The sequence below is a fragment of the Primulina eburnea genome, chromosome 7 (genome assembly GCF_022965805.1).
Source record: "Primulina eburnea isolate SZY01 chromosome 7, ASM2296580v1, whole genome shotgun sequence".
Lineage (NCBI taxonomy): Eukaryota > Viridiplantae > Streptophyta > Magnoliopsida > Lamiales > Gesneriaceae > Primulina > Primulina eburnea.
The window spans coordinates 10335500-10362480 of NC_133107.1; the positions used below are offsets into that span (position 1 = coordinate 10335500).

At 34.7% G+C, this 26981-nt stretch overlaps 1 protein-coding gene across 1 annotated transcript; it reads left to right on the top strand.

Annotated features, from left to right (window-relative positions):
- Nucleotides 1–14007: 14007 nt before the first annotated feature.
- LOC140836132 (AP2/ERF and B3 domain-containing transcription factor RAV1-like) lies at nucleotides 14008–15079 on the top strand. The gene has a single exon (XM_073201542.1). The coding sequence runs from the start codon at nucleotides 14097–14099 to the stop codon at nucleotides 14922–14924; it is 828 nt and encodes a 275-aa protein (XP_073057643.1). The 5' UTR covers nucleotides 14008–14096; the 3' UTR covers nucleotides 14925–15079.
- The last annotated feature ends 11902 nt before the right edge of the window (nucleotides 15080–26981 follow it).

Below are 26981 nucleotides of genomic sequence, written 5' to 3' on the forward strand. Positions count from 1 at the left end.
TGTCAACCAAATGGACTCAAACAAATTACAGCCCAAGAATTTAAAATCTGCAACGTGTAGCAACCATCCAAGCCACTCAACACACAAGAAATTCAAAATTGAGGAGAAATTTGACCTCATTTTCCATTCAGACTTGTAACAGCCTAGTCATGACTTCTTATGGCCTTTAAAATGCCGTTAATATCCTTAAATTGGTATCCATTCAGCTTCCCCCGTTGGCCTATAAATAGAGGATCAAACCATGTAAGAAACTACACCGTCACTAGAACATAAAACTCAGCCATTTTTGAGCAGCAACAGCAGCAAGAAGTAAACTGTTATTCTAATGCAATTCCATCAGCATTTTCGAGCAAGAGTGCTGCCGAATTATCAAGCCAAGGTCCTGTCCAAACTTTGTATAAATTCAAGCAAAAAGTTATGTCCAAAAATCAAGCTGTCAGCCACACACAAGAAGTCTTTTTAACGTTTTAATTAATTCAAGAAAACAAGTTAATTGGGCTTTTCATTTTAAAATAAATATGTATGTTTTAAATCGATCGTTAACAATATGGTTTGTTTAATTCGACCTTCGATTCGTTATATTTTAATAAGTATGTTCATTTCGTTACAAGCATGTTTACAAGTTCAAGGGCAGTGTTATAATTCAAATTAGAAATTATACTAAAAGAAAAAAAATCGAAACATAATAGCATATGATAATGATTAGTGCGTCGAAAAAGAAGATCAGAAGCATTTTGGGGATGACGAAGAAGATTCGATCAAGATTATATTTGATTACTACGAAGCTTTTAACTTTATGATCGAATACGAATACGCTTCGGTCTCGGGCGTCACAAGAACGATATATTCTTAATAATGACATACGAACCAACTAAATTACCAGTCTTGAGATCACCAAGTACTGATATCACTAAAGATAACATAAAATAATGGAATCATCAACATTCATCTATCATATTTTATGCGTGAAAAACCATCGGTTGTCATGGGACCATACATCATCGTACCAAGCTCGACAATTCATCGAGAATAGGCCAAGCTGTCGCAGCCGACGGTTTCTACACCCTCTAATCTTCTGTTACTTCCATGTTTAGTCTTCGATGGAGCAGTAAAAGTCTTCTGATTTGAGCCAATCATTCACTTTAGTAACACGTTGATATATTTATTTCTTGTTAAGATCGACCAAGAGGATGATGGAGACATATTGAATTATTTGTAATTACATCAAATTGTAAAATTGAAAAATTTCATGTCGTAGGTTCTTGATCTTTCCCCACTTATATTTTAACTTTGTCAAGTTCAGAAAATGAGTGGTATATATAAAGTGATCACAAAACGAGGCCCTACACTAGATACAGATCTATGTCGATGATTTTTTTTAAAAAAAAAATCAAAAAGTTTTTTTGGAAATTTGAATTTTCTTCTTCTTCTTCTTAAATCCACGAGCTGGAATCTCACGACAGACGTTTCTTTAGACTCGAGAGAATAAAGAGGGGATAATATAAAATTATCCAACTTTGGTATTTCTACAGGAAAAAAAAAAAGTGTAATATTTACTATTTTATAATTATAAATATGGTACCCAAAATATATCAATTTTTTCCCGTTGCTTTTAACATAATCACACTTTATATACAAATTTATAGCAGTTAAATTAAGTTTTATATTGAAATTTAAAGAGATTGTTCAAATTATTTTACATGGTTTAAATCTTTCATCATATTTTTGTCGGCAATGCATCAATAAGGCCAAATGGCTATGAAATAATTAATATGCCCACGTTTTGCAAATATATATTGATGTCTCATTGAAGTTTACATTTTTACTAAATGACCGAATGTCGCTTTTTCAGAAGTTATAGACAGTGAGAAATGTGTAACTCAAATTTTATAAATTATGTACAAATATACAACAATTTAAGCTACACGTATATTCCTTTATAAAATAATGCAAAAGGTGACATAGGGTGTGTCCTCGAATGGAAAATTTTGGTTTCTTTTCGTCCTATTTATTAATTTTTTAATAAAAAATATCAGTTTATCTTTTCAAGGAAAAATTTGGTTTCTTTTGGTCCTATTTATGAATTTTTTTAATAAAAAATATCAGCTTATCTTTTCAAGGAATAAAAAACAATGAGTGGATCTCATGTGAGACCGTCTTACGGATAATAATCTGTGAGACGGATCAACCCTACTCATATTCACAATATAAAGTAATACTCTTAGCATAAAAAGTAATACTTTTTTATTGGTGACCCAAATAAGAGATCCGTCTCACAAATATGACCCGTGAGACCGTCTCCACAAGTTTTTGCCAAAAAACAATTCATTAAAGCGTTCAACCAGCGTGATTTTCTAGCAATATGATTTGTTGAAAAAGGCTGAAGTTTCAAGTAAATTAAAATACACCAAATTTCCTAAAATTGACTTCATAACTTCAGTAAGCTAACTTTACAAAATAGAAACGTTATACTTTATTGAATTCGGAATTGTAAAATCCAAGATTTCGATTCTTGATCGTGATAGTATTTGTAATTTTAGATTGGACAATATCATGTTAAACTCAAGAATTTGAATAATATCGTGTATATTTTTTCGGAATTTGAGATATACAGAGGTACGTGGATGAAGATTTAAGCAGGGAGATAATCCAATCTTGGAACTAAAAATCTTGAGGATTTTATCATGTAATTTTCGAAAATAATATTGGAAGATTTGTTAAGGATTTTCGAAAATAGTAGGGAGAGCCTACGCGATAAATGCAGTCTTGGGAAATATTTAAAAGTTCAACTACCGGGATTTTAGGAAAAATAATCCAAATATTATTTGTGGAAAAATACCACTAAATTTCGGATTTAAGTAAGCAAATTTGTGGGATTTAAGAAATATAATTTTTATTATTTTAGGAAGTCAAAAATCTACCGAATATTGGGAATTAGACACAAAAGTCGAAATTTTGCAGACTGGGCAAGGCATAATTTCGAAAATTATCCTTGGGATATTACAATTCGAAATTTAGGATAAAGAATAAAGGTATATTTGATCACGATTTTAGATAAAGATTTGATTCAGAATCAACGCGATTTGATACACGATCAGGATAGCAGCCAACCCCTATAAATAGGAGGGCATGGATCTCGAAAATTCACACCATTTTACACCTCATATTTTCGAGAATTGTGCCTCTACTTCCTTAGGATATTTTTCGAGCACAGCAAAGCGCTGCCGCAGTCCAGCCGCCGGAGTTTTCACGTTTTTCTCATCAAGAATTAAGGTAAGTGGGCTTGTTTTAAATTGTGTATTTTTCGGTGCATGAATTTTTCGGTTTTTGAAATTTCGGTCGAGTACAATTCTTCTTCTACCCCTTCTGGTTATGATTTCTGCATGGGTTTTATGGGGACACTGTGATGATTCAACTTGATATGGGAGGGAATCCCAACTATGATATGACCCTCATACGGTGGGGATATAACCGATTCGGCCTCGTCCCCTTAGAGGAATAAAAATTAGGGACTGACGTCAGTAAACCATTGAAAGTAGAGGAATCTCAGTGTCAGGTCAAGGATATGAATGTGGTATGAGTCAAAGTATGCATGGTGTGTGGGTGTATGTGTTTCGAATTTTCTATGCATTTTGTTGTGTACTCGAACGGCCCCCACTTGCTGAGTATTTCCCAAAGTACTCACCCCTTACAACCTTCCCAGATAAATCCGAAGATAAATCAGAGGAGCAGGTTGAGCAAGAAGAGTCGGATAAATTTTGGGGCTGGTGAAATTATTTTAATACCGAGAATTATGCTGCAAAGATTTTAGAATTTAGTAGGTTTATTCAATTGTAAACGCTTCCGAAATTTATTCAATTTATTCAGTGGTAAAGACATTGGTTGTTTTTGCGAATTTATGAAATAAACTGGTTTCGGTTTATACTGTGCTACGAGGCTGGTCGTTTTTCGATTTTGTGATGATAAGCGACGCCGGTGTCAATCCCGAGTTTTGGGGCGTGACATTTTAGTGGTATCAGAGCCGCCAGGTTCAAAATCCGAGTGGAAGAATCGAGTTTCAAAAAAAAAAAAAAAAATTCGGAAATTTTCGTATTTCGGCCAAACAGGGCCTTACGAGCCGCCGAGCTTCTTCGCCGATTTCGGCCGTTTCAGGTACCCGTTCTTCGTTCAGAGACCATTTCCAGAATCGTCTCAACGAAACGAACCAAAGCCCTTAACCAATTTATGATTTAGAGTTCGGGTGAAGCCGTAATTTCAGATCTAAGGATTTGGGCATAAACCCTAAATCGCCGAAACACATTTTTGTCTAAGTACCCTATCAATCCTACTCCGATTTTAAATTAAATTTACCCAAACGATACGCAATCTATGGGTAACGTTTACCAACAATCAATTTTGGAATAGGATCAACAAGTCAAAAACGCCAAATTTCAAGGGAGTGGACCGATTTTGAGCGAGTTCCGGCCAAATTAGGCAGTTTTTCGACCGATTCTGGCCATGCCGTCACCGGTTCCGTGACCCTTACCCCGTCGCTGACATTCTCCTCTGCTCCGACAGTACTCCGGCGAGTTAACCCGGCGAGTCAACTCGGCCGAGTCAACGAGTCAACCCGCCAGCATGTGTTCTTCGATTTTTTCGTAGGAAACTCCGAATTCGGTTCTGTCAACTGTCCTAGAACCCTCTCGACGAATTCTTTCAATCCATATGTTTATCTCTAGATTTACTATTTTTGGAAAATATCTCGAAGAATCTTGTTCAACGCGTTTCTTGTAGTGCTTATCGAATTTTTATGGAATTTTATTAAGGAAACAATTAGTATTGACCTATATTGTTGGGATTGTACTTATATGATAAGTTGACTTAAGCTTTTGATTTAAGGTGAAATATTTGATTTGGGGACAATAAATTATTTATGGGAAGAAAAGAGAAAAAAAAAACTAGTATGTGAAAATCTGAGATAAGAGTTATAATAAGTTTTGGATATTTCAATATGGAAGTTGATTTTGGGCCATAGTTAAATGTGTAAACTTTAATTTGGGTTCTTAGTAAAGCTAAGCGTTAACTTTAAATATGTATAATTTTGGGTTACCTTGTCTAAAAGGAAGTTGGGAAACAATATCTTAAGGTTTAAGTAATTTATATTATTTTGGGGTAACTAGTAGATTACGATCTTATACGAATAAAATAAGTTATGAGATTATTGCTTGACATTGAGGAAGGTACAACATAATAAGTTTTGAAATTTTTTCGGTACTAAGAAGGATTCAAGGAGAAAGACATTCAATAAAAATAGTTTGTGTTAGAGCGCTCTAAGCTCATGGTTTTGAGAAAGTAAGGTTTAGTGCAAGTAAGATTTAACAAAGGAATTAATTGATGATTAATTTCAAGGTTGAATAAGATTTTATTTTCTGACGACTGAGTTATAATTTTTTGGATTTAAATCAATAGGGTATAGATTGATATTGAATTAAGTTCCAAGATTTTATATGGGTTTTTAGTTTTGAGATAGTAATCGTGATAATTTCAAGATAGAATAAAATCAGTATTATTCACATATATTCCGTGCCGACTTGATTCCAAAGCACTTTGATAGATTTCGACGTCATCATATGGATGGTTTGGTTATCTAAGAGCAGTGCAATAGCATATTTCCGGAGTAAGAATTTCAAACTCCGAACCGCTAACCAAGAATAAATAAGGTATCATGGCAATGCCAATAGACAGAAATACATTCTTTCTGCTTCCCAGACTTTGAAAGCCATAAAATTATACAAAGAAGTTTACCTAGCAATGGTAAACGAAGTGCAGGAAGAAATTGAGCTCAAGCTGCAAGATACCATAATAATGCGAGAATTCCCGAACGCTTTTCGAGAAGAATCCTCGGGATAGTCTCGGACCACGAAGTTGAGTTCGAAATTAATCTGGTCCCTGGTGCAGCACCAATTTCGAAAGCACCTTACTGAATGACGCCAACTGAACTCCAAGAAGCAATTTCAACTGGGTACGTCTCCATAAGGAACTACAGTACTGATTGTGAATAAGGAAGACATAAGTATGAGATTGTGTATAGATTATAGAGAACTCAATAAGATCACAATCGAGAATAAATATCTTCTTCCAACGAACATGATCACGAAGAGCATCTCCGCCTTGCACTTCAGACCTTGAGAGAGAAAGAACTATATGCTAAGTTTAAGAAATGTGAGTTCTGGCTTAAGAGTGTATCCTTCTTAGGACATGTGATCTCAGAAGCAGGAGTATCAATGGATCCCAAGAAAGTCGAGGCAATTACAGAGTGGCCAAAACCTAAGAACGCCACAGACATCAGGAGCTTTTTTGGACTGGCAGGTTATTACTGGAAGTTCGTCGAAGGTTTCTCTTCCATAGCTATACCACTGACTAAGCTCACTCAGAAGAATTCCAAGTTCATCTGGACGAAAGTTGCGAGAAAAGTTTTCAGACGTTGAAAGAAAAACTTGCATCCACGCCAGTACTGATCTTACCTACTGAAGATAAGGAATTCACCATCTACAGTGACGCATCTAAGGAAGGTCTGGGATGCGTACTCATGCAAGAGGGAAGAGTGATCGCCTATGCGTCAAGACAGTTGAAACCGCACGAAAAAACTACCCTACGCATGATCTTGAGTTAGCAGCAATTGTCTTCGCCCTAAAAATTTGGAGGCACTATCTCTATGGCGCCAAGTGCGAAATTTTCACAGATCACCAGAGCCTCAAGTACTTGTTCACGCAAAAAGAACTAAACATGAGGCAAAGGCGATGGATCGAACTACTGAAGGATTACGACTTGACTATAAGTTACCATCCAGGTTAAGCGAACAAAGTGGCCGATGCTCTGAGTCGGAAAAATGGAGGCAAGAACACCCTAGCTTCACTCTCCGCTCGGCCATGTCTGCAAGAGACCGTCAAGTTAAATCAGGACCGAGATCCCGAACTAAAGAAATTTAAGGAACAAGTCGAAAGCGGGAAGTCTTAAGATCTAAAATTGGATGACAAGGGAGTCCTATGGATGAAAGGACGACTAGTGGGTACCAAACAGCTATAATCGTCGCCAAGAAATATTGTCAGAAGCGCACAAGTCCAAATTTTCAGTCCATCCAGGAAGTACAAAAATGTACAGAGACCTTAAGGGTAATTTTTGGTGGAATGGAATGAAAAGAGATGTGGCAGAATTTGTCTCAAAATGCCAAGTGTGTCAACAGGTCAAAGCAGAGCACTAGCGACCTGGAGAATTATTGCAACCTTTGGAGATACCCGAGTGGAAATGGGAGCACATCTCCATGGACTTTGTGGTAGGATTACCAAAGTCGAGGCAAGGTCAAGACGGAATATGGGTAATTGTAGATAGACTTACAAAATCTGCACACTTCCTACCCGTCCGTATGAACTATAATCTGGACAAGTTAGCTACACTGTACATAGAAAATATTGTACGACTTCATGGAGTACCAGTGAGCATCATGTTTGACAGAGACCCAAGATTCGTATCACGTTTTTGGAAGAGCTTCCAAGGGGCCATGGGGACGAAAGTTACTCTTAGCACGGCCTATCACCCTCAAACCGATGGCCAAACCGAGAGAACAATTCAAACCCTGGAAGACATGCTGCGAGCATGCGCTCTAGAATTCAGTAGCAATTGGAGCAATCATCTACCATTGATCGAGTTTTCTTATAATAACAGCTATCACAGCAGTATTGGGATGGCTCCATACGAAGTTTTGTATGGGAAGAAGTGCCGATCACCCTTATATTGGGATGAAGTGGGAGAAAAAGCAATAGTAGGACCCGAACTCGTACAGATAACAATAGACAAGGTTATAGTAATCCGAGAAAAGCTCAAGGCAGCTCAAGATCGACAAAAGAGTTGGGCAGATCTGAAAAGAAAGCCAGTGGAATTCAACGTTGGCGAAAAGGCTTACGTAAAAGTATCACATATGAAAGGAGTTGTCCGATTCAGTAAAGCTGGGAAGCTAAACCCTCGTTATGTGGGACCATTTGAGATTTTGGAGAAAGTGGGCACGCTAGCATACAGATTGGCACTGCCACCAAGTATGTCTAGAATTCACAACGTTTTCCACAGTGTCCCATCTACGGAAATACATCTCAGACCCAAGCCACGTGTTGGAAGCAGAACCGCTCATGATCGAAAGTAACTTGGGAGAAGAGCTGAAGTACGAAGAAGTTCCCATTAGAATTGTGGACACCAAGGACCAAGTACTAAGGCGACGTATCATCCCCTACGTCAAGTTGCAATGGTCGAACCACACGGAAAGAGAATCCCCGTGGGAGCTAAAGAAAGGATGAGGAACCAGTACCCGTATCTCTTCATAGACCAAGCCAACCCAAGTTTCGAGGACGAAACTTCCCATAAGGAGGGAGGGATGTAAAATCCAAGATTTCGATTCTTGATCGTGATAGTATTTGTAATTTTAGATTGGACAATATCATGTTAAACTCAAGAATTTGAATAATATCGTGTATATTTTTTTCGGAATTTGAGATATACAGAGGTACGTGGATGAAGATTTAAGCAGGGAGATAATCCAATCTTGGAACTAAAAATCTTGAGGATTTTATCATGTAATTTTCGAAAATAATATTGGAAGATTTGTTAAGGATTTTCGAAAATAGTAGGGAGAGCTTACGCGATAAATGCAGTCTTGGGAAATATTTAAAAGTTCAACTACCGGATTTTAGGAAAAATAATCCAAATATTATTTGTGGAAAAATACCACTAAATTTCGGATTTAAGTAAGCAAATTTATGGGATTTAAGAAATATAATTTTTATTATTTTAGGAAGTCAAAAATCTACCGAATATTGGGAATTAGACACAAAAGTCGAAATTTTGCAGACTGGGCAAGGCATAATTTCGAAAATTATCCTTGGGATATTACAATTCGAAATTTAGGATAAAGAATAAAGGTAGATTTGATCACGATTTTAGATAAAGATTTGATTCAGAATCAACGCGATTTGATACACGATCAGGATAGCAGCCAACCCCTATAAATAGGAGGGCATGGATCTCGAAAATTCACACCATTTTACACCTCATATTTTCGAGAATTGTGCCTCTAGTTCCTTAGGATATTTTTCGAGCACAGCGAAGCGCTGCCGCATTCCAGCCACCGGAGGTTTCACGTTTTTCTCATCAAGAATTAAGGTAAGTGGGCTTGTTTTAAATTGTGTATTTTTCGGTGCATGAATTTTTCGGTTTTTGAAATTTCGGTCGAGTACAATTCTTCTTCTACCCCTTCTGGTTATGATTTCTGCATGGGTTTTATGGAGACACTGTGAGGATTCAACTTGATATGGGAGGGAATCCCAACTATGATATGACCCTCATACGGTGGGGATATAACCGATTCGGCCTCGTCCCCTTAGAGGAATAAAAATTAGGGACTGATGTCAGTAAACCATTGAAAGTAGAGGAATCTCAGTGTCAGGTCAAGGATATGAATGTGGTATGAGTCAAAGTATGCATGGTGTGTGTGTGTGTGTATGTGTTTGAATTTTCTATGCATTTTGTTGTGTACTCGAACGGCCCCCACTTGCTGAGTATTTCCCAAAATACTCACCCCTTACAACCTTCCCAGATAAATCCGAAGATAAATCAGAGGAGCAGGTTGAGCAAGAAGAGTCGGATAAATTTTGGGGCTGGTGAAATTATTTTAATACCGAGAATTATGCTGCAAAGATTTTAGAATTTAGTAGGTTTATTCAATTGTAAACGCTTCCGCAATTTATTCAATTTATTCAGTGGTAAAGACATTGGTTGTTTTTGCGAATTTATGAAATAAACTGGTTTCGGTTTATACTGTGCTACGAGGCTGGTCGTTTTTCGATTTTGTGATGGATAAGCGACGCCGGTGTCAATCCCGAGTTTCGGGGCCTGACAGGAATAGCTTCTAAACATATCGAATCCAAGTCTTTTTTTACTAATGTTACTCATGACTAAGAAATTTGAGCGGAGAACCTAAAAAAACAGTAAAAAAATTGTCTTGTAACTTGATTTATTTTGGTTTCGGTTCAGTATTAGCGAAAGTTTGGTCTTACTTCAATAAGCTGATTTTTTGTTCTATCTTTTTCGTCGGAATATTGCAGATGTGACACTCAAAAATAGCGACAACATATCATATATTGTTGATATGTCCGATGTCACGTCAAGTCAGAACTCTAATGTAAAAGACAAAAAACGTCTTGTTAGATTAAAACCAAACTTTGACTACTTACATTACCAAAAACCAAAATGAGCCTAAATACATGACTATTTTCGCATATTTTTCTCGAAAAATAAGATTTTTTTTTTTGTATTTAACAGGGTGATTAATCTGTATCATTCATCCAAATTGTAAAGACATTTGTTTAACTTGTATTTCATGCTATTTCAATGTTGAAAAAATTGGTGTGATGGTTAGTGTAGGACTTAAATTATTGTGAACAAGGCCGAACCGAGTCAAAAAGTGAGTTTTTAAATATTGATTGATAGATAGATAGAACAAAACAATGTACTACGTAGAATTAAATTCGATGGATTTCAAAGAGGAATTTAGGATATTTTGGTGAAATATTTTGTATGTGGGGATATCTTAACTGTTCGTTGATGTATATATAATCACAAGTCAAGCCAAGTTGTGACCTCTATTTTGTTTGAATTGAACCGTCTACTCATAATCTAGTCATAAATTACTAGTTTAATTTGTTCATGGTCATATAATAATATTTAACAAAAAAATAAATATAATAAAATTTATATAGTTAATGGAGCAAAATTTTAGAGGCATAAGATCAACCTAGTCAATAAGAAAATACAATATGATTTGAGAAAAATAAAAGCTAGCAAATGACAACTTACAGGAAATTCTTGATGAATATATTTACTTATTTATTTTAAAAAAACTATCCATTTATGTAATTAAAAAATAATTATCCATCACATAAGATTTTTAAAGTTCTTATTTTATCAGCTCCCTAAAAGAATTTTTATTTAATGAGCTTTCGAAAAGATTTCTGAGAGGATCGATTAACAAGTGAAAGATTGTTTAAAAGGGAGGTTGAATAAACACTCACGATTTTCACAGTCTTTTCGAATGTTGAGTCAGTTTAGTGACAGTCTTTTCGAATGTTAAGTCAGTTTAGTGACAATATGAGACTCCGAATCTTGTCAGTCAATATCGATCAGTTAACAATAAAGTGCGGAAATAAACTGATTGATAGATAGAATAAAAAATGAGAGAAGAACACACAAGATTTTATGGATGTTCGGAGATTTCAATCACTCCTACGTCACACAGACCTTCTATCACAAGGATATGATATCTACTAAAAGACTTTGATCGATACAAACACTTGTACAGACCCGACCCACTTCAGTTTGGACAAAACAATGCCAAAACTGAATCTCTTAGCTTACAAAATATTTCATAGTACTCAGCTGGACTCAGCACAACTGATATCTTTTAAAGATCGAATTTACAACAAATAATTTGTGCTAGTGAGCTCGAAAAATAGCCTAGAATGCTATGAATAAATCCGATAAGTGTGAGCTTATGATTTGTGAATATGAGCGATCATTTCAGTAGAGTAACAGCAAGATTGATAGAATAGTGAATCGTTAAAAGTTGTATTTCAACTGATCTTCTCTGCTATTTATAGGCTTCTCTTCAACGGCAATAATCATGTAATTTGAATTATTATATCTGTTGTTTGCCACGTCAATATCTTTTTAAGATTCGTACACTGCAGCTTTTCGGCTCTCCCACTATTTGTTGCAGTCTGTTTTGTACTATTTTCAGTGGAATATCATTTTCGTTAACTAATATCATGTATAGCTGAAGGATCAGCTGATAAGCAATAGCTGGTAAGCTCACAACTGAGTGTAGCAACTGATCAAGTCAGTTATCTGCGTAAGTTCAGTTTAGCTGGTTCAGTTGTTTTTATTAATCTGCGCATTTATCTTAATTTATAGGCAACTGTCATTTTGAGTATTTGTTCAGTTACTGTCAAACTTCTTTTGTTATTTAGTCCAATTGATTCAAGCACTTAGTTGGTCAAACAACCGAAATTTAGTTTTCAATAATTTCTTTTCGAGAGCTCGTCACATAAGAACTTCATTATTAAGCGTGCTTGACTTGGGGTAATTATGAGATGAATGACCACAAGGAAGTTTCCTAAGGTGCGTGCGAGTGAGGACATAAGCACGCTCAAAAGACTCGTCTTGGTACAGTGGGGACAAACATCGAATCGGGGGCGTTACAATTGATATCCGAGCCGACCTCTCTTGGAACAATATGGTTCAGGAACGAACTATGCGGAAGCTGGTGAGAATGTGACGCGGAGGACCAAATAGGGCGGGGAGTAATCGCCGGTGCCATGATGTTTCATGGATAATCAGCGGCTCCTGGCATGCTTCTAGGTGAATGAAACATGAATGAACCGAGAGATTCCGAAACTATTCATGTATGAGATTGTGCAGTTGAGTAGTGCTTAAAATATTTGAGAGATAATACTCATATCAAGAAGGTGCATCTTCTTTTCGAGAGCTCATCACATAAGAACTCTTAAGTGAAGCGTGCTTGACTTGGGGTAAACTTCTATTTTTAGTCATATATATTTGTTTTTTTTTTTAGAAATTTTGATTATCTATGTCATCAAATTTTAGTATTAGGCTATTATCTTTATTTTTTTGCAATTGTAATCATATTTTCTAAGTAATAATGCTGATGTTTCACCAATATGCACTAATACAGCGCTGACGTGTATAGTATCACATCAATACTTTGATGAAACGGATTAAATTGGATAAAATGGAAAGATAAGACTAAGCCTTAATTTGATAATTTAATGAATGAAAACACAAAAAAATAAATATATACTACCAAAATTTCAATTTTCCCTTTATTTTATGTAGGATGATACCTCGCTAGTCGAGTTTCAAGAGCTAAGTTGAATATGGGCACCAGGGTGTTTAGTTTCATGGAATAGCCAAGCTCGGGACAACTGAATAGCAGAAGTGTCAATCATTTGGAGTAATCGGGATCCTATTCCTGGGGCTAATAAACTTAGGTGAATTATTTGACGAGTATGTCTCTTTTAAGACGGTCTCACATATTTTTATAGGTAAGATGGATCAATCATGTTCATATTTACAATTAAAAATAATATTATTTATTATTTTTTATGAGTGACCAAAATAAAAAATAGATCTCACAAAATTGATTCATGAGACTGTGCAAGAGTTTTTTTTTTATTATATGTCTTCTCTAGTTATTTTTGAATTGAAGTGGAGAAACATGTTTATATTACTATTAGTTCTATTACTAGCAAGAAATTTTTGGCATGTCATACATGCATGTATATTAAACTTTGATATTAATTATAATTTTAACTAAAATAATTTTTTTTGTATATATATATATATATATATATATATATATATATATATATATATATATATATATCGCCAAAGGGGGATGAATCCAGCGAGAACACGGTCCGGTTCACAAGTCAATTTTTCTTATATTAATACACTAAAAATAACACACACACACAACAAGCTGAGTAGCTGTACACACACTTTCTACTATGAGAAATGCTTATTTGTACCCTAATTCAATATATACAGACACATGTGAATTTACATGTATGCAATTCACCATAACTATTAAATGATTGTGACACTAAAATATATTTTAACCATAATATAATTAGCATTTTTTAGTAAAAAATGAATATTTCAGTAGTACATAGACTAAAATAGTTGAAATTCAGAAGTTATTTTAGTAAAAATAAAAATTGGAAAACTAGTGGAACAAATATATATTATATATATATGATAATAACATGCTTATTCAATGTGTCCACGTGATTTATGCTTAAGGCTGCTCCAATATATATACACATACTTCTCAAAAATTATATATATATATATATATATATATATATATATATATATATATATATATATATATATATATATATATATATATATATATACACTCCTAATTGTTCCAACATTTCACAAAGCAGAATTCCCAATCGTCTTTCGAATATCACTTTTCGGCAACATAAAAAATGGATGGTTCCAGATTCAAAGGCGTAGTCTCTCAGCCCAATGGCAGGTGGGGTGCGCAAATCTACGAGAAGCATCAAAGGGTTTGGTTAGGAACTTACAATAAGGAACAAGAGGCGGCGAAATCTTACGACATCGCCTTGAAAAGATTCCGCGGCCGCCCGGTGAACGAAGAAGACGATTTCGAGACAGTGTTCTTGAATTCTCATCCGAAATCCGAGATAGTCGACATGCTCAGGAAACACACGTACAATGACGAGCTCGAGCGGAGCAGGAGGAGGTACGGCGGAAGCGGAGAAAAACCCTCGAAATACTGGAGAATCCGCCCTCTTTACGGAGGAGACACGGTGGCAAGGTCCCGGGAACTCCTCTTTGAGAAGGCGGTTACACCTAGCGACGTGGGAAAGCTCAACAGGCTAGTAATTCCCAAACAACACGCTCAAAAACACTTCCATGTACAGAATATCAGCATGAATTCAAAAGGGTTGCTATTAAATTTTGAAGACATGGGAGGTAAAGTGTGGAGGTTTCGTTATTCTTTCTGGAACAGCAGCCAAAGCTTTGTTTTAACGAAAGGGTGGAGAAGATTCGTGAAGATGAAGAACTTGCGGGCTGGAGACATCGTTACTTTTCAAAGATCTTCAGGCCCGGATAAGCAGTTGTACATCGATCGGAAGGAGAGGGATGCGTCAGATGTCGGTGTGTCGAGTGAAGAGTCGGGCCTGGATCGGTCTGTTCAGATGGTTAGGTTATTTGGAGTGGATATCCGTTGCGGTAATGGCGGTGGCGGCGACGATGGCGGGATCGCCATTGTTGATGGTAACTGGTAAGGGAAAGTCCGCTGTTGATGAGAGAAATGAAGTGTTGGGGTTCGAGGGTAACAAGAAACAAAGGCTAATTGATGTATAATTGTATTTATTTAAGCAAAATTATTTTATAAATGCACTTATCTTTATTTTATAATATAAAATTTTTTATTGATGAATCTCAATTACAAAATTATATGGCAAAAACTACTCAAAACTTATAATTAAAATTTCAATATCCAAAAATTCAAAATAAAACATAAATAAAAATTAAAACTATTATAAACTAAAGTAATCGCTACTTTTATTTCATTTAATATATGTAGATGTTTCATTATTTATTTCACAGTTTTATCACTTATCTTTGTACTTTTTTATAAGATTAAAATACCTAATATTTTTCAATTAATCATAGTATTCAATAAATTTTAATATTTAATGTATACAACATAAAATATATAGTCAACAATATAACATCTTTAATTTATAACAAAAATATGAATTTAGAAATAATTAAAATAATTGAAGACTTTAATTTTAATCTCAAATTTTGATTCGCTATACATTTTATTCTCAGCTTGTTAAACTAAAATTTAACATCCCAAAAATATTAAGTATTTTGAATTAAAAAAGATAACTAAATTTTTTAACACACCTCTATTTTTAAATATATTTTATTTATTTTATAATATATTTATATAAAAAAATTAACTTTAAAATTTCAAAAAAATTTAACATAGAAAAATATTATATTAAAATTTTCTTATCTTGAATTAACATTTTATAATAGAGGAAATAATGGATGTATGGATAAACAAAGAAAAGTATTGGACAAGGATAATATTGTCAAATATAAAATTAAAAAGAACATACGAAGTATAAATATAATTTTGTTTATATTTAAGAAAAAAATTTAATTTCAGTAATGTATACTTATCTTTTAACAATTTTAATCATTTATTTATGTTGATAAATTTGAATCTCAGTCATACATCTTTTGATTTTTGATAATTTTATTAATTTTCTATGAAAGTGTTGATATGACACTGTATACTCTAGCATTATGTCGGTACAATGTCACCGATACATAGGCGCCATATCATATTATACGTGGAAAATAGATTATGTAGGATCGAGCCTTTACACTTTACCAAAGACTATAACTGGTGGTAACGTTGCAAGTCAAATATTTTTAGTCGTGCAACATCCTAAACATTACGTTTTAAAATGATTGCACAATGATTGCACATTAACAATCTCTATATAATAATTTCACTCCTTGCAATTAATATTAAATGAACTCGTGACATTGGCTTTGATGACAATTATAATATCTACAGTTTGACATTTTACAAAAGGTTATAGTTGATGGTAACAGTGTAACTCAAAACTTTTAAACCGTACATTAGCTCAAACACCCATATTTCGCTAAAGAAAAATGAAGAGTATTTGAAATACCTAGCTATATATTTGTTTTTCGCCAAATATAAATATATATAGAATAGTAAAGAACTTGATCGAACGTTTGTCTTCTTAATTATAGTTATAGCTGATGGTAATGATACAACTCAAATATTTTAAAGGCAAAAACTTGTGTGAAACGGTCTTACGGGTCGTATTTCGTGAGACGAATATCTTATTTTGGTCATCAATGAAAAAATATTACTTTTTATGCTAGGAGTATTATTTTTTATTGTGAATATCGGTAGATTTGACCCGTCTCACAGATAAATATCCGTGAGACCGTCTCACAAGAGACCTACTCTATTTTAAATCGTAGAACTCAAACACCACGTTTTAATTGTTCTATTTACCATAACATCACACAAGAATTTGATGTGTTTCCACGAGATGTATCCTTAAACATCTCGAGGCTCCCATGTTTGCCCGCCCACCAATAAATGCTCAACATATAAAAACTATACGTATAGATGGAGAGAAATTGAAATACAAAAACAAAGTAAGGTAACTTTAATTGATATCTTTATTACTAAAATCATTATGTTATATTAATTGTTGGATTTGTTTTCCAAAGACCCACGGGTATTCGTAAGTTTTCTATTAAACTGTGTTATTCAATCTTTTTTCCCCAAAATACCCATTCGTGTTGAATAGATGAAATTTTTGTGATTATTTTTAAATCGACTTTTTCAATCCCAAATATTTTGTGTATGATATAATTTATGGAGGAATATGTCTCTTGTGAGACGGTCTCACGAATCTTTATTAGTGAGACTGGTCAACCCTAGCGATATTCACACAAATTTTCATGGATAATCAAATAAGAGATCCGTCTTATAAAATATGACCTATAAGACCGTCTCACACAAATTTTTGCCTCTATGGAATAGTTACATTATTAGGTTGTGTCAATTTTAATTAGATAATTAATCTCAAAGTTTTCAACTGCAGTTGATATTTTTTTTTGTTGAACAAATATTCTCGTACGTAGTGTCTATTATTAAATTTACTATTCAACATGTGATTTTTGAAGAGAAAATTCAATTTGTATTTGATATTTAAAATAAAACAAACATGTCATATGAAATAGGACAAGACGATTTCTCTTGTGTGGCATGAAAGAGATATACCACCATACTAGTATATTTTCTATGCTAAATTATATTTTAATAATATATTAAAAATGTATACAAATATCTCTGTTACTAAGTATTCTATAAAATATATCATTACCTCTAAAACAAAAACAAAACAAAATTGAAAATAGGGAAAAAAAAAATATTTTATTAAAATCTGAAATCATGAATAATATTAAAAAATAATTCGATAAAAAATTTAATATATTCATATTTATTTATTTTGTAGAAAAAATATTGTTAATGTATATGATGTTAAGATTGGAACTTGGACCTAACTCAACTCCAAAAGCTAGCTCAAGGGAGGAGGATTGTTCAAGCCCATATATACAACTCCAAGATTATTTATCCAACCGATGTGAGACAATTAACATGTAACATGCTCCAAAAAAATACATATAAATTAAAGATAAATAATTTTTTTTCCATTTTATGGTTCCATCAATTTTATGGGCCTACTAGGTGTATTTTCACTCTCTAAAGGTCCACAAATTAAAATGGTACCCAAAAACATTATTCATAGTAAACCAAAGTATCGTAATTCAACCATATCCATTAATGTATTGCCGTTGTTTAGCATACGATGCAATCAAAAAATTAATATCACTATTTTTGGAACATCCAGGTAGTTCAGGTTCTCGATTAATAGTCGAACAAGTCCGAAGAGCTAACTTCGTGGATCTTTACTTGAGTAATGACATGAAATAAGAAGTGTTAGGATCGATTAAGGTAGTTGAAGTATTTAGAAAGAGAAGTTGAATAAATACTTGAGATTTTTGTATTCTTGAAATGTTTTCCTCTACTTTTTAACTTTAAAATCCTATTATTGTTTTAAAAACAGAAGTGTTAGGATCGATTAAGGTAGTGAAGTGTTTAGAAAGAGAAGTTGAATAAACACTTAGGATTTTTGTATTCTTGAAATGTTTTCCTCTACTTTTTAACCTTAAAATCATACCTTTTTTTTTTTAAAAAAAAAATAAATCATTCAATTTCGAGATTCACCATAAAAATAACCTGACATTTCCATAAATAAAAATAATTAACATTTAAAATCTCAAATGCATAAAATCTCTAATTCATCGACTTAACAAAATTTACTTCCACCTTTTAACGTGATCAAGCCAAACTTCAAAATAAAGTATAAAAATCTCTATTAAATCATTAACAAAATCTTTAAAATTTTAACTATCAAGCTAATGTAGAAAATAAAGGCCATCAGGAGTGTATTGTCTGCCTCGATCCACTCAAGCGTCAGCGCCTCTCTCATTAACGTCATCACCTGCAGCATTCAACCCTAGTGAGTCTAATGACTCAGCACGTTCTAAACATGAGTAACAAATAATATATATACAAACACATGCATTAAAATCATACTTTTATTTAAAATAAGCTTGTAATCATAAATATCATAAATCAGAAACTCGTAAAATCGTAAAGTTGTCAATCGTTTATCTTTTTGGGTGAAGTTTGATACTTGAAAGTGACTAATTTATCCTCTTGTCGTCCTATCAGTCTTAGCTTACCATTGCGCATGGGGACGGGCACTAGGCACCGATGTAAAATAGAAATACGATTATTGGGCTCCCTCTGGGGCTTGATCTTTTTCCGTAACCGGGCTCTCTCTGGGACCTTTTCACTCACGATATTCCCAAAAATCATATATCATATCCTTTGTGTCCCAGTCAATTCACATTCTTCAAATATATTTCCTTTTATTTTTAATAATAAAATATCGTATCCTTTCCACATTTGAAAAATAGCTTTTTAACTGTAAAAACTTTCGCAACTTTACCATAAATCATAAAATCTAATATTTTCATCATAAAGATTCAAAAATATCATTTAACATGCGTTATGATTCATCGGGACACTGCCAACCCTTTTCGTGCTACCCAGGTGTATTCTACTGGAACACCATTCCACATCTCCATTGGTGTCTTGAAATTGATTGCACTTGAGGAGCAAAGGTTGATCAAGTGACATGATGTAGTTATAGCTTCCCCCCAAAATGTTTTTGGTAACTTAGCATTCAGAATCATACACCTCACTCTTTCAAATAGGGTACGATTTTATCTTTTCGCCACGCCATGTTTCTGTGGAGTTCCAGCAACAGTTTTGTGTCGTGTACCATGAGACCTGCAAAGTCCTTGAAATTTCTCTGAGAGGTATTCCAGGCCATTGTCATTCTATGAATGTTTAAGTTTTCTCCCTTGTTTCGTTTCATTTGCCAATAACCATCCCTTAAATTTTATGAAAGCTTTATCCTTAGTTTTTAGGACGTACATCCAAGACCTTCTAGAGTAATAATCTATAATGGATATGAAAGGGCTTGCTTGTGTTATGTTTGCCTACACCGATGTGAGCTCTTTTGGACTTCCCTAACACACAATATTCACAAAATTCTATGCATTGTATTCTATCCCTCCATAGTAAGTTTTGTTTAGTTAGTTCCATTGAACCTCTCTCACTTACATGACCTAGTCTTTGATGACATAGGTTTGATCTGTCCGGTGTTTTCCATACAACCTCAGTCCCTCCCACTATAGTTCTACCTAGTAAAAAGTACAGTGATTGTTTTTCAGTGCTTTCATTATTAATATAGAACCATTGCATACCTTTAAGAGGCCATTTTCAGACTCAAATGTATATCCATTAGAGCAAATGTACCAAGGGAAATTAAGTTTCGTTTTAGTTCTGGTACATACCTGACTTGGCGAAGCACAAGGTCCTATCCATCATGTGTCCTTAATGCAATGCTTCCAATGCCTTGGACTTTACACGTCATATTGTTTCCCAAGAGAACTAGTCCCCCCCCCCCCCCCCCCCCTCTGCTTCTATTAAATCTTGCAACTAAGTGTTTGTAGGGCACATGTGGAATGAACATCCAGTGTCTAATATCCACTCACTGCTAGGTTCTTGATCTGCTATTACCAAGACTTTTGCTGAATTATATTCTTCAGAGGCTGTAGCTGTCTTTGCTTTATATCTTGGCTTATCTTGGGGCCTGTTTTTCTTTTCTAGGCAGTCCCTCTTGAAGTGCCCTTCCTTGTGGCATTGAAAACACTTAAATCTTGATTTGCTCTTCGATCTTGACCTATCTCTTGATCCCTTGTATGTTTCTTTTGTGATCTGCCACGAATCATAAGAGCATTCCCTGTTTGTTCACTTTGGTTGCTTTGTTTTCTTTGAAGTTCCTTGGCTTGTACAACATATTATAATTCTTCTAGAGTGATGGTTTGTTCTCTCCCATATAACATAGTATACCTGAAGTTTTTATATGATTTAGGAAGAACATTCAAGAGAATGAGTGTCTTATCTTCTTTTTCTAGCTTTATCTCTATGTTTTCCAGATAACGAGAACTTTTACGAAATCATCAATCTGATCACCTATGCTTCTCCCTTCCCTAATCTTAAATGAGTATAGACGTTATTTCATATAGATTCAGTTTGCTAGAGACAAAGTCATATACAACTTTTCCAATTTCAGCCACATGGCAGAAGCTGACTTCTCTTTAGCTACTTCTCATAGTGGTTTGTCTCCTAGACATAGGATGATGGCACTTTGTGCTTTGAAAACATCTTTGGTCTTGGCCTTTACCATCTCAGTACTTGAAGATTCATCCCCCGCTGAAAAATCCCCAATCAAACCTTGTTGAATCAAGATTGCACGCTTCTTGATCTGCACAAACCAAAATCATTTTTCTCAATGAATTTCTTGATATCATGCTTCATTGAACTCATCGTGTGGGTTCGGTTCCCAAAGACGACACCACTTGTTAGAACAATTCACAATCAATGATTTTGAATGCACAGATTAGCTCCTCTACTTGTTGTTTACAGCTGATATACTTGTGACCGAGACCACACAAAAAAATTCTGGACTAGAGATTATGTGACAGCAAAACAAATCGAAGAAAGACAAAGGCACATCATTTTTACGTGGTTCAGCCAATATGTCTTACATCCACGGGAGAGCAGCAATTTTTATTGATAATCCAAGAAAAGATTCAACTAAAATACATTCCAAAGATAAGGAGTTACATACTAGATTAACTCTTTCAATCTATCTTCTAGTTCCTCGCTTATTCTTGCTGTGATTTTCCCTCTTTCTTGCTTTTGTTTTCTTGAGAAAGTTATTGAGAAATATGTTGTCTATTTCTCCTGCCGCTGGACTCATTAAGCATGCCCTGAGGACCAGTCACCGGAAGCTCCCTCCTCCAACTACCACATAATGGTTTCCTCTTAACCTTGCGAGTTCTCCCCATCAACCTACAACCGGTGATAGTTATAACCCAAATCTAAATTAGTTAGCCCTTTCAAGTTCCCCTCAACGATGACTCTTTTCCGACTTCATTATTGTAGTTATGCCGAAGTAAAAAACGTTCGAAAACCTCGGCTTGATAATTTGTCACATTTGTTATGGCCAATAACAAATTTTAACTACTCCTCACCAAACCCCGTTGACTAGCCAGCTTGGAAGACACCTAATCAACATTAATAATCACAATACTTATTATCTATATGCCCGCATGGGCTTAGCTCAGTTGGTTAGCAGCAGTAAATCTTGGAGCAATGACCAGGGATCGAGTCTCGCAAGCGGCAGTGTGGGAGTTAAATTCCCTCCAATGAGCGGGAGCTCCTTGTGCGCGGCGTAGCATAAGGTCTAGCTGCTGCTGGTTGGCTGAGTCACCATGATTTACCTCCTCTCACAATCCTGTCAGGCCAGGGGTGAGGGGCGCCTAAGGTGAGCGATTTCACCTTTTGGAGCAATACTTATTATCTATATAATTTCATTAATCCAACTCAACGCACGCATACCTAACCATACTACGAGTGCTTTTACTATGTTACTCCGAAGTACACTCATGTGGTGAACATGACATGCATACATTATTTACTTATTATTATTATTATTAATTATTTCCAATTTTTCTAACCATGGAAGTAAAACGAAAACCGCCCAACAGAGTCAAGAAAATTTATAACCCAATCTTTTTGTTTTCCAAATTATATAATAAAAATTTAAAATATGAACTTTGCTTTTCTGGTGAATTTATAATAGAGCCTCATTTTTTTTTTTTGCATACACCATATTGGATTCGTGAGTAGTGTCCACAATATGGGTACACTTTTTGTCCATCTCAATTTTATTTTACTTGTTAATGTTTGATTCAAAATCACAAATTTTAAAGAAAATAGTCAATTTGGTTAGTTAACTTTGGCCATTCTAGGATTTCGTCAAGTGATTTGTCAAATTATGATCAACATCATGTATTGGTGATACTCTCAGAAGTGCTCGGGTCATCTTAGAGCTCGAGCCATGGCGAAATTGGAAGGGTAGGAAAGCACGAGCTCGAGTACATCCTCACATTCACGAGGACCAGGGAAACAGATCAGATCACCATGTGCTCAGGTGATCCCAGGCTCTCAGCTGAACCGGGTAGTGTAAGCTCGGGCGGTATAATGATATTTTGAGGACAAGGCTTCACATTGTGATCATCTATCCGAGTACCTTGGTATATGTGTCATTCCTGGATGCATAGATATGAGAGGCTATGATTCGATATCATTGGCATGTCTTTCAGCATGTCTTTAAGTGCACATAAAGATAATGTGACTAGACTAGGTGTATTTTGGATTATCAGATTTTGTAGTGTCAGAGAGTAGGGCATGAGCAACCATCTTGTCATGAGTAGCAACCAAGCACTAAAAACCTTTATAAATACCAATTTTCCTTGATATTAATGCATTTAGAAATTTTTCACTATAATTTATAAATCACACTCTCTACAAGAATAGAAAATGATGAATAAGTGGCAGAGATTAAAGACGTGGATAATAAATATTGATATTTTGTCTGTGTGTAAAACTTGGATGCCAACTCACCGTTAAGAACACAAAAACAAAAAACAAAATCCAAATTCTTATATATAAGAAATCAGAAACCAGGAACGAAATTCTAGTTCTCCTTCTCTAGGACGGGGTCGTGGACAGAATTTTCGTGGAGGTCGTCATGATTGGAACAACTCCAGAAGTCCAGTATGTAAAATATGTGGTGTTTCGGGTGATATCGTAAAGAAATGTTACCATCGGTTTGATACAGATTTTGTTCATTTTCAACACTTACTTGGAAACTTCTTCTCCAACACAGTGTTCGTTTACTTCTCAATCACAATTCCATGTTGTTGTTGTTGCTTGTTCACAAAATGAACCTCCTATGAAGTAATGGTGGTATCCTAATTCAGGGGCTTCTCATCATGTCACGTCTGATTTAGGCAATCTATCTCTTGTCTCACATTATTCTGGTAATGGTAAAGTTTATATGGGCAATGGAGAAGGTTTGTCTATCTCTCATTTAGGACATTGAATTTTCGTTCCTCGTCTCAATCATTCAAGCTTGCGAAATCTTTTACATGTTCCTCATATAACTAAAAATGTCATTAGTGTAAAAAATTTGTGGTTCTGATAATCACGTGTTCTTCGAATCTTTCTAATTTTTGTCTTGTGAAGTACCTAGTCACTCGAGCGGTGCTTCTTCGAGGAAGTTTACACAATGGTATTTATAAATTTCATCTTGGCAAGCCCTTGTCTACTCCAGATGGTCCAGCTACTTTTCTTCATACTGGTTCTTTTGTCTCAAGTCTTTCTAGTCCTAAAGGTTCAACCACAACATTTTTTCATTCCATAAATCAGTGGCATTTTAGGTTAGGTCATTCTGCAATGTCTATTGTTAAAAATGTGTTGCTACATTGTAATCTTCATTTTTCAAGAAATGAAAATCTTACTTTATGTTCTTCTTGTCAATTATTAAAAAGCCATCAATTCCTTTTTCTCATTCTCATACTGTTATTTATGCACCATTTGACCATATGGGGTCTCTCAAACACAGTTTCCGAAAATTGTTCTCGATATTATATTAGTTTTGTCGATGTATACACTCGTTATACTTATATTTACTTTCTAAACCTTAATTCGGAAGCAAATAGTGTGTTTCAAACATTTTCCACATATATTGAAGTTCAAGTCAATCACAAAATTAAAGCACTTGAAACTGATGGGGAAGGTGAATTTCGATCCTTAACCACATTTATTCACACTCATGGTATTCAACATCGAATTTCTTATCCTCACTCATCCAAACAAAATGGGGTTGTTCAGCAAAAACATCGCCATATTGTCAACTGGTCTCACACTATTAGCGCATGCTTCTATGTCACTTCAATTTTGGGAAGATGTTTTCTTGACAGTCTTTATTTTTAATTAATAGTCTTCCAACTCCTGCGTTTTCTAGAGATATTCATCTTACAAACTTGTTAAAAAAAGTTCCTTAATGATGTACATTTATTGGTTACAGTAATATTAGTATAAAGGATACAAATGCATCAACAGTGATGGTTTTCTTTTTATTTACTGAAATGTTTGATTTAATGAAACTTTATTTCCTTTTGTTCATAGTTTAGTGGAAGGTTCTAAAGTTCCACAATCACATTTTTCTTCAAAAGTACAACTTTATCTTCCTTTTGTTTTACCACTCGATGTTAACTTTTCGTCTGCCTCCTTGTCTTCTAATTCTATTGAGTTTGTGTCTTCTATCATTCCATATGTTTCCTTTTATCCTAATTCCATTCACTCTCTAAAAAATACTCCATCAATTCACTTGCTCCTAGTATGCTAGAGAACTCTTCTCTAGTCGCTGTGAATAAACATCATATGATTACTAGATCTAAAGCTGAAACTTTTAAGCCAAAAGTATTTGACGCTCAATTGTCTATATATCATGAGCCACAGACAGTATGTGAGGCTAAGCAAAGTCAAGACTAGGTTAAGGCAACGAATTCAAAATATGAAGCATTGATGAATAATCATACGTGTTAATTGGTTCCATTACCTTCCGAGATGCTTATTATTGGTTGCAAATGGGTTTATAAGCTCAAAATGAATTCTAATGAGATTGTTGCTCGTCACAAGCGAAACTTGTGGCTAAAAGTTACTCACAAACACCATATTTAGACTATACCGAGACTTTAGTCTAGTTTTCAAACGTACAACAATTCTCATGGTGCTCACTATTGCTATCTCGAGAGGTTGGATTGTTAAGCAACTTGATGTTAGCAATAACTTCTTGGATGGATCTCTCACTGAAACTGTGTGAAAGTTCTGTTTCCACAGTGTATGTGTGAGTTGAGGGTGAGTGTTGTGTGTTTCAGAATATAGGTGTTGTGCGTAGGTGTTGTAACACCCACGACAACATGCAGCGGAAATTATAATTTTAACACACCTACACGTAGCTGGAATAATGATAATAATACGATAGACAAGATATAAATTATGCACAAGTATACAATACTTGTGCGGTGCCTCAGGGCAAAATAATTCACTAGAAAACTTGTAAGTTTACAAAAACCAATACTAGTGAAAGAATAAAACAACTCCCTTATAAAGGCGAGTAACAAATTGCATCCTAAACCTCTAACAAACCGTATCACCAGTATACAAGGGATGCATCAACCGAGAAGTAAAAAGTCTTCAAAAATCAACACACTAATCAACACAATGATTAGGTGTTGTCGTCATCGGATGTAAGCACTTCTCGGCAACACTCAAAACAGTAGTACGAGATGGCTTCTTTCTCGAAAACTCTTCGAACTTCTTCGTCTCTCTCTTAATTCTCTTTGCACGTTCTCCCTATTAGAAAACACACCCAAAAGTTTTTTTAGGAAAAAACTTCTTAAGGAATAAAGATCTCCTATCTTAAAGATATTGAGATTCCATATATTAAGGATATTATGAGTCTCATATCATATTCCAAATCTACAAGAGATCATATAATTATTTTATCATGTCTAGAAAGGCAAAATATTAAAGATATTAAAACTGAAAATTTATCAAGGAATTTAATTCCTTTCAATCTCCCCCTTTTTGCCTTTCTGGACAAAACACCTCATCATAATTATACAGCTAAACTCCCCCTAAATTAGTAGATCAATGACTCAGCCAACTTAAGTTGACTCCCCCTGAATTCGATCGGTAAGCCTTCCCTGAATTAAACAGATGTTGTATGTTAGATGTTACAACACTCGATTCACAACATCGAAAACAGTTCATTAATTAGGGGAAGTTAACATCAGAGAAAATAAGCATCAGAGAAAATACAGATAATTAATTAAAAAAACTACAGTCAAAGGAGGAAATAACTAAACCAAGGTGTCATTCTTCTTCACTACTGCCAGCCGCATTATCGTCATTTCCATCAGCCATTTTTGTTCCACTTGGACCAGCTGTGTCTTCCACTCCCCCTTTTTGTCCAGAAAACAAACTTACATCCAGCAAAAGTTGAAAGTCAGCCACTTGACTTTCATAATGCTCAATGGTCCGTTTTGCATTTTCAATTTGTTGCCGACCATAGGCAATATGAGCTTGAATGTAAGATATGGACAATGTGACATAGCCATCAGGTGGGGCGTCTGTAGGTGGTTGTACGGTT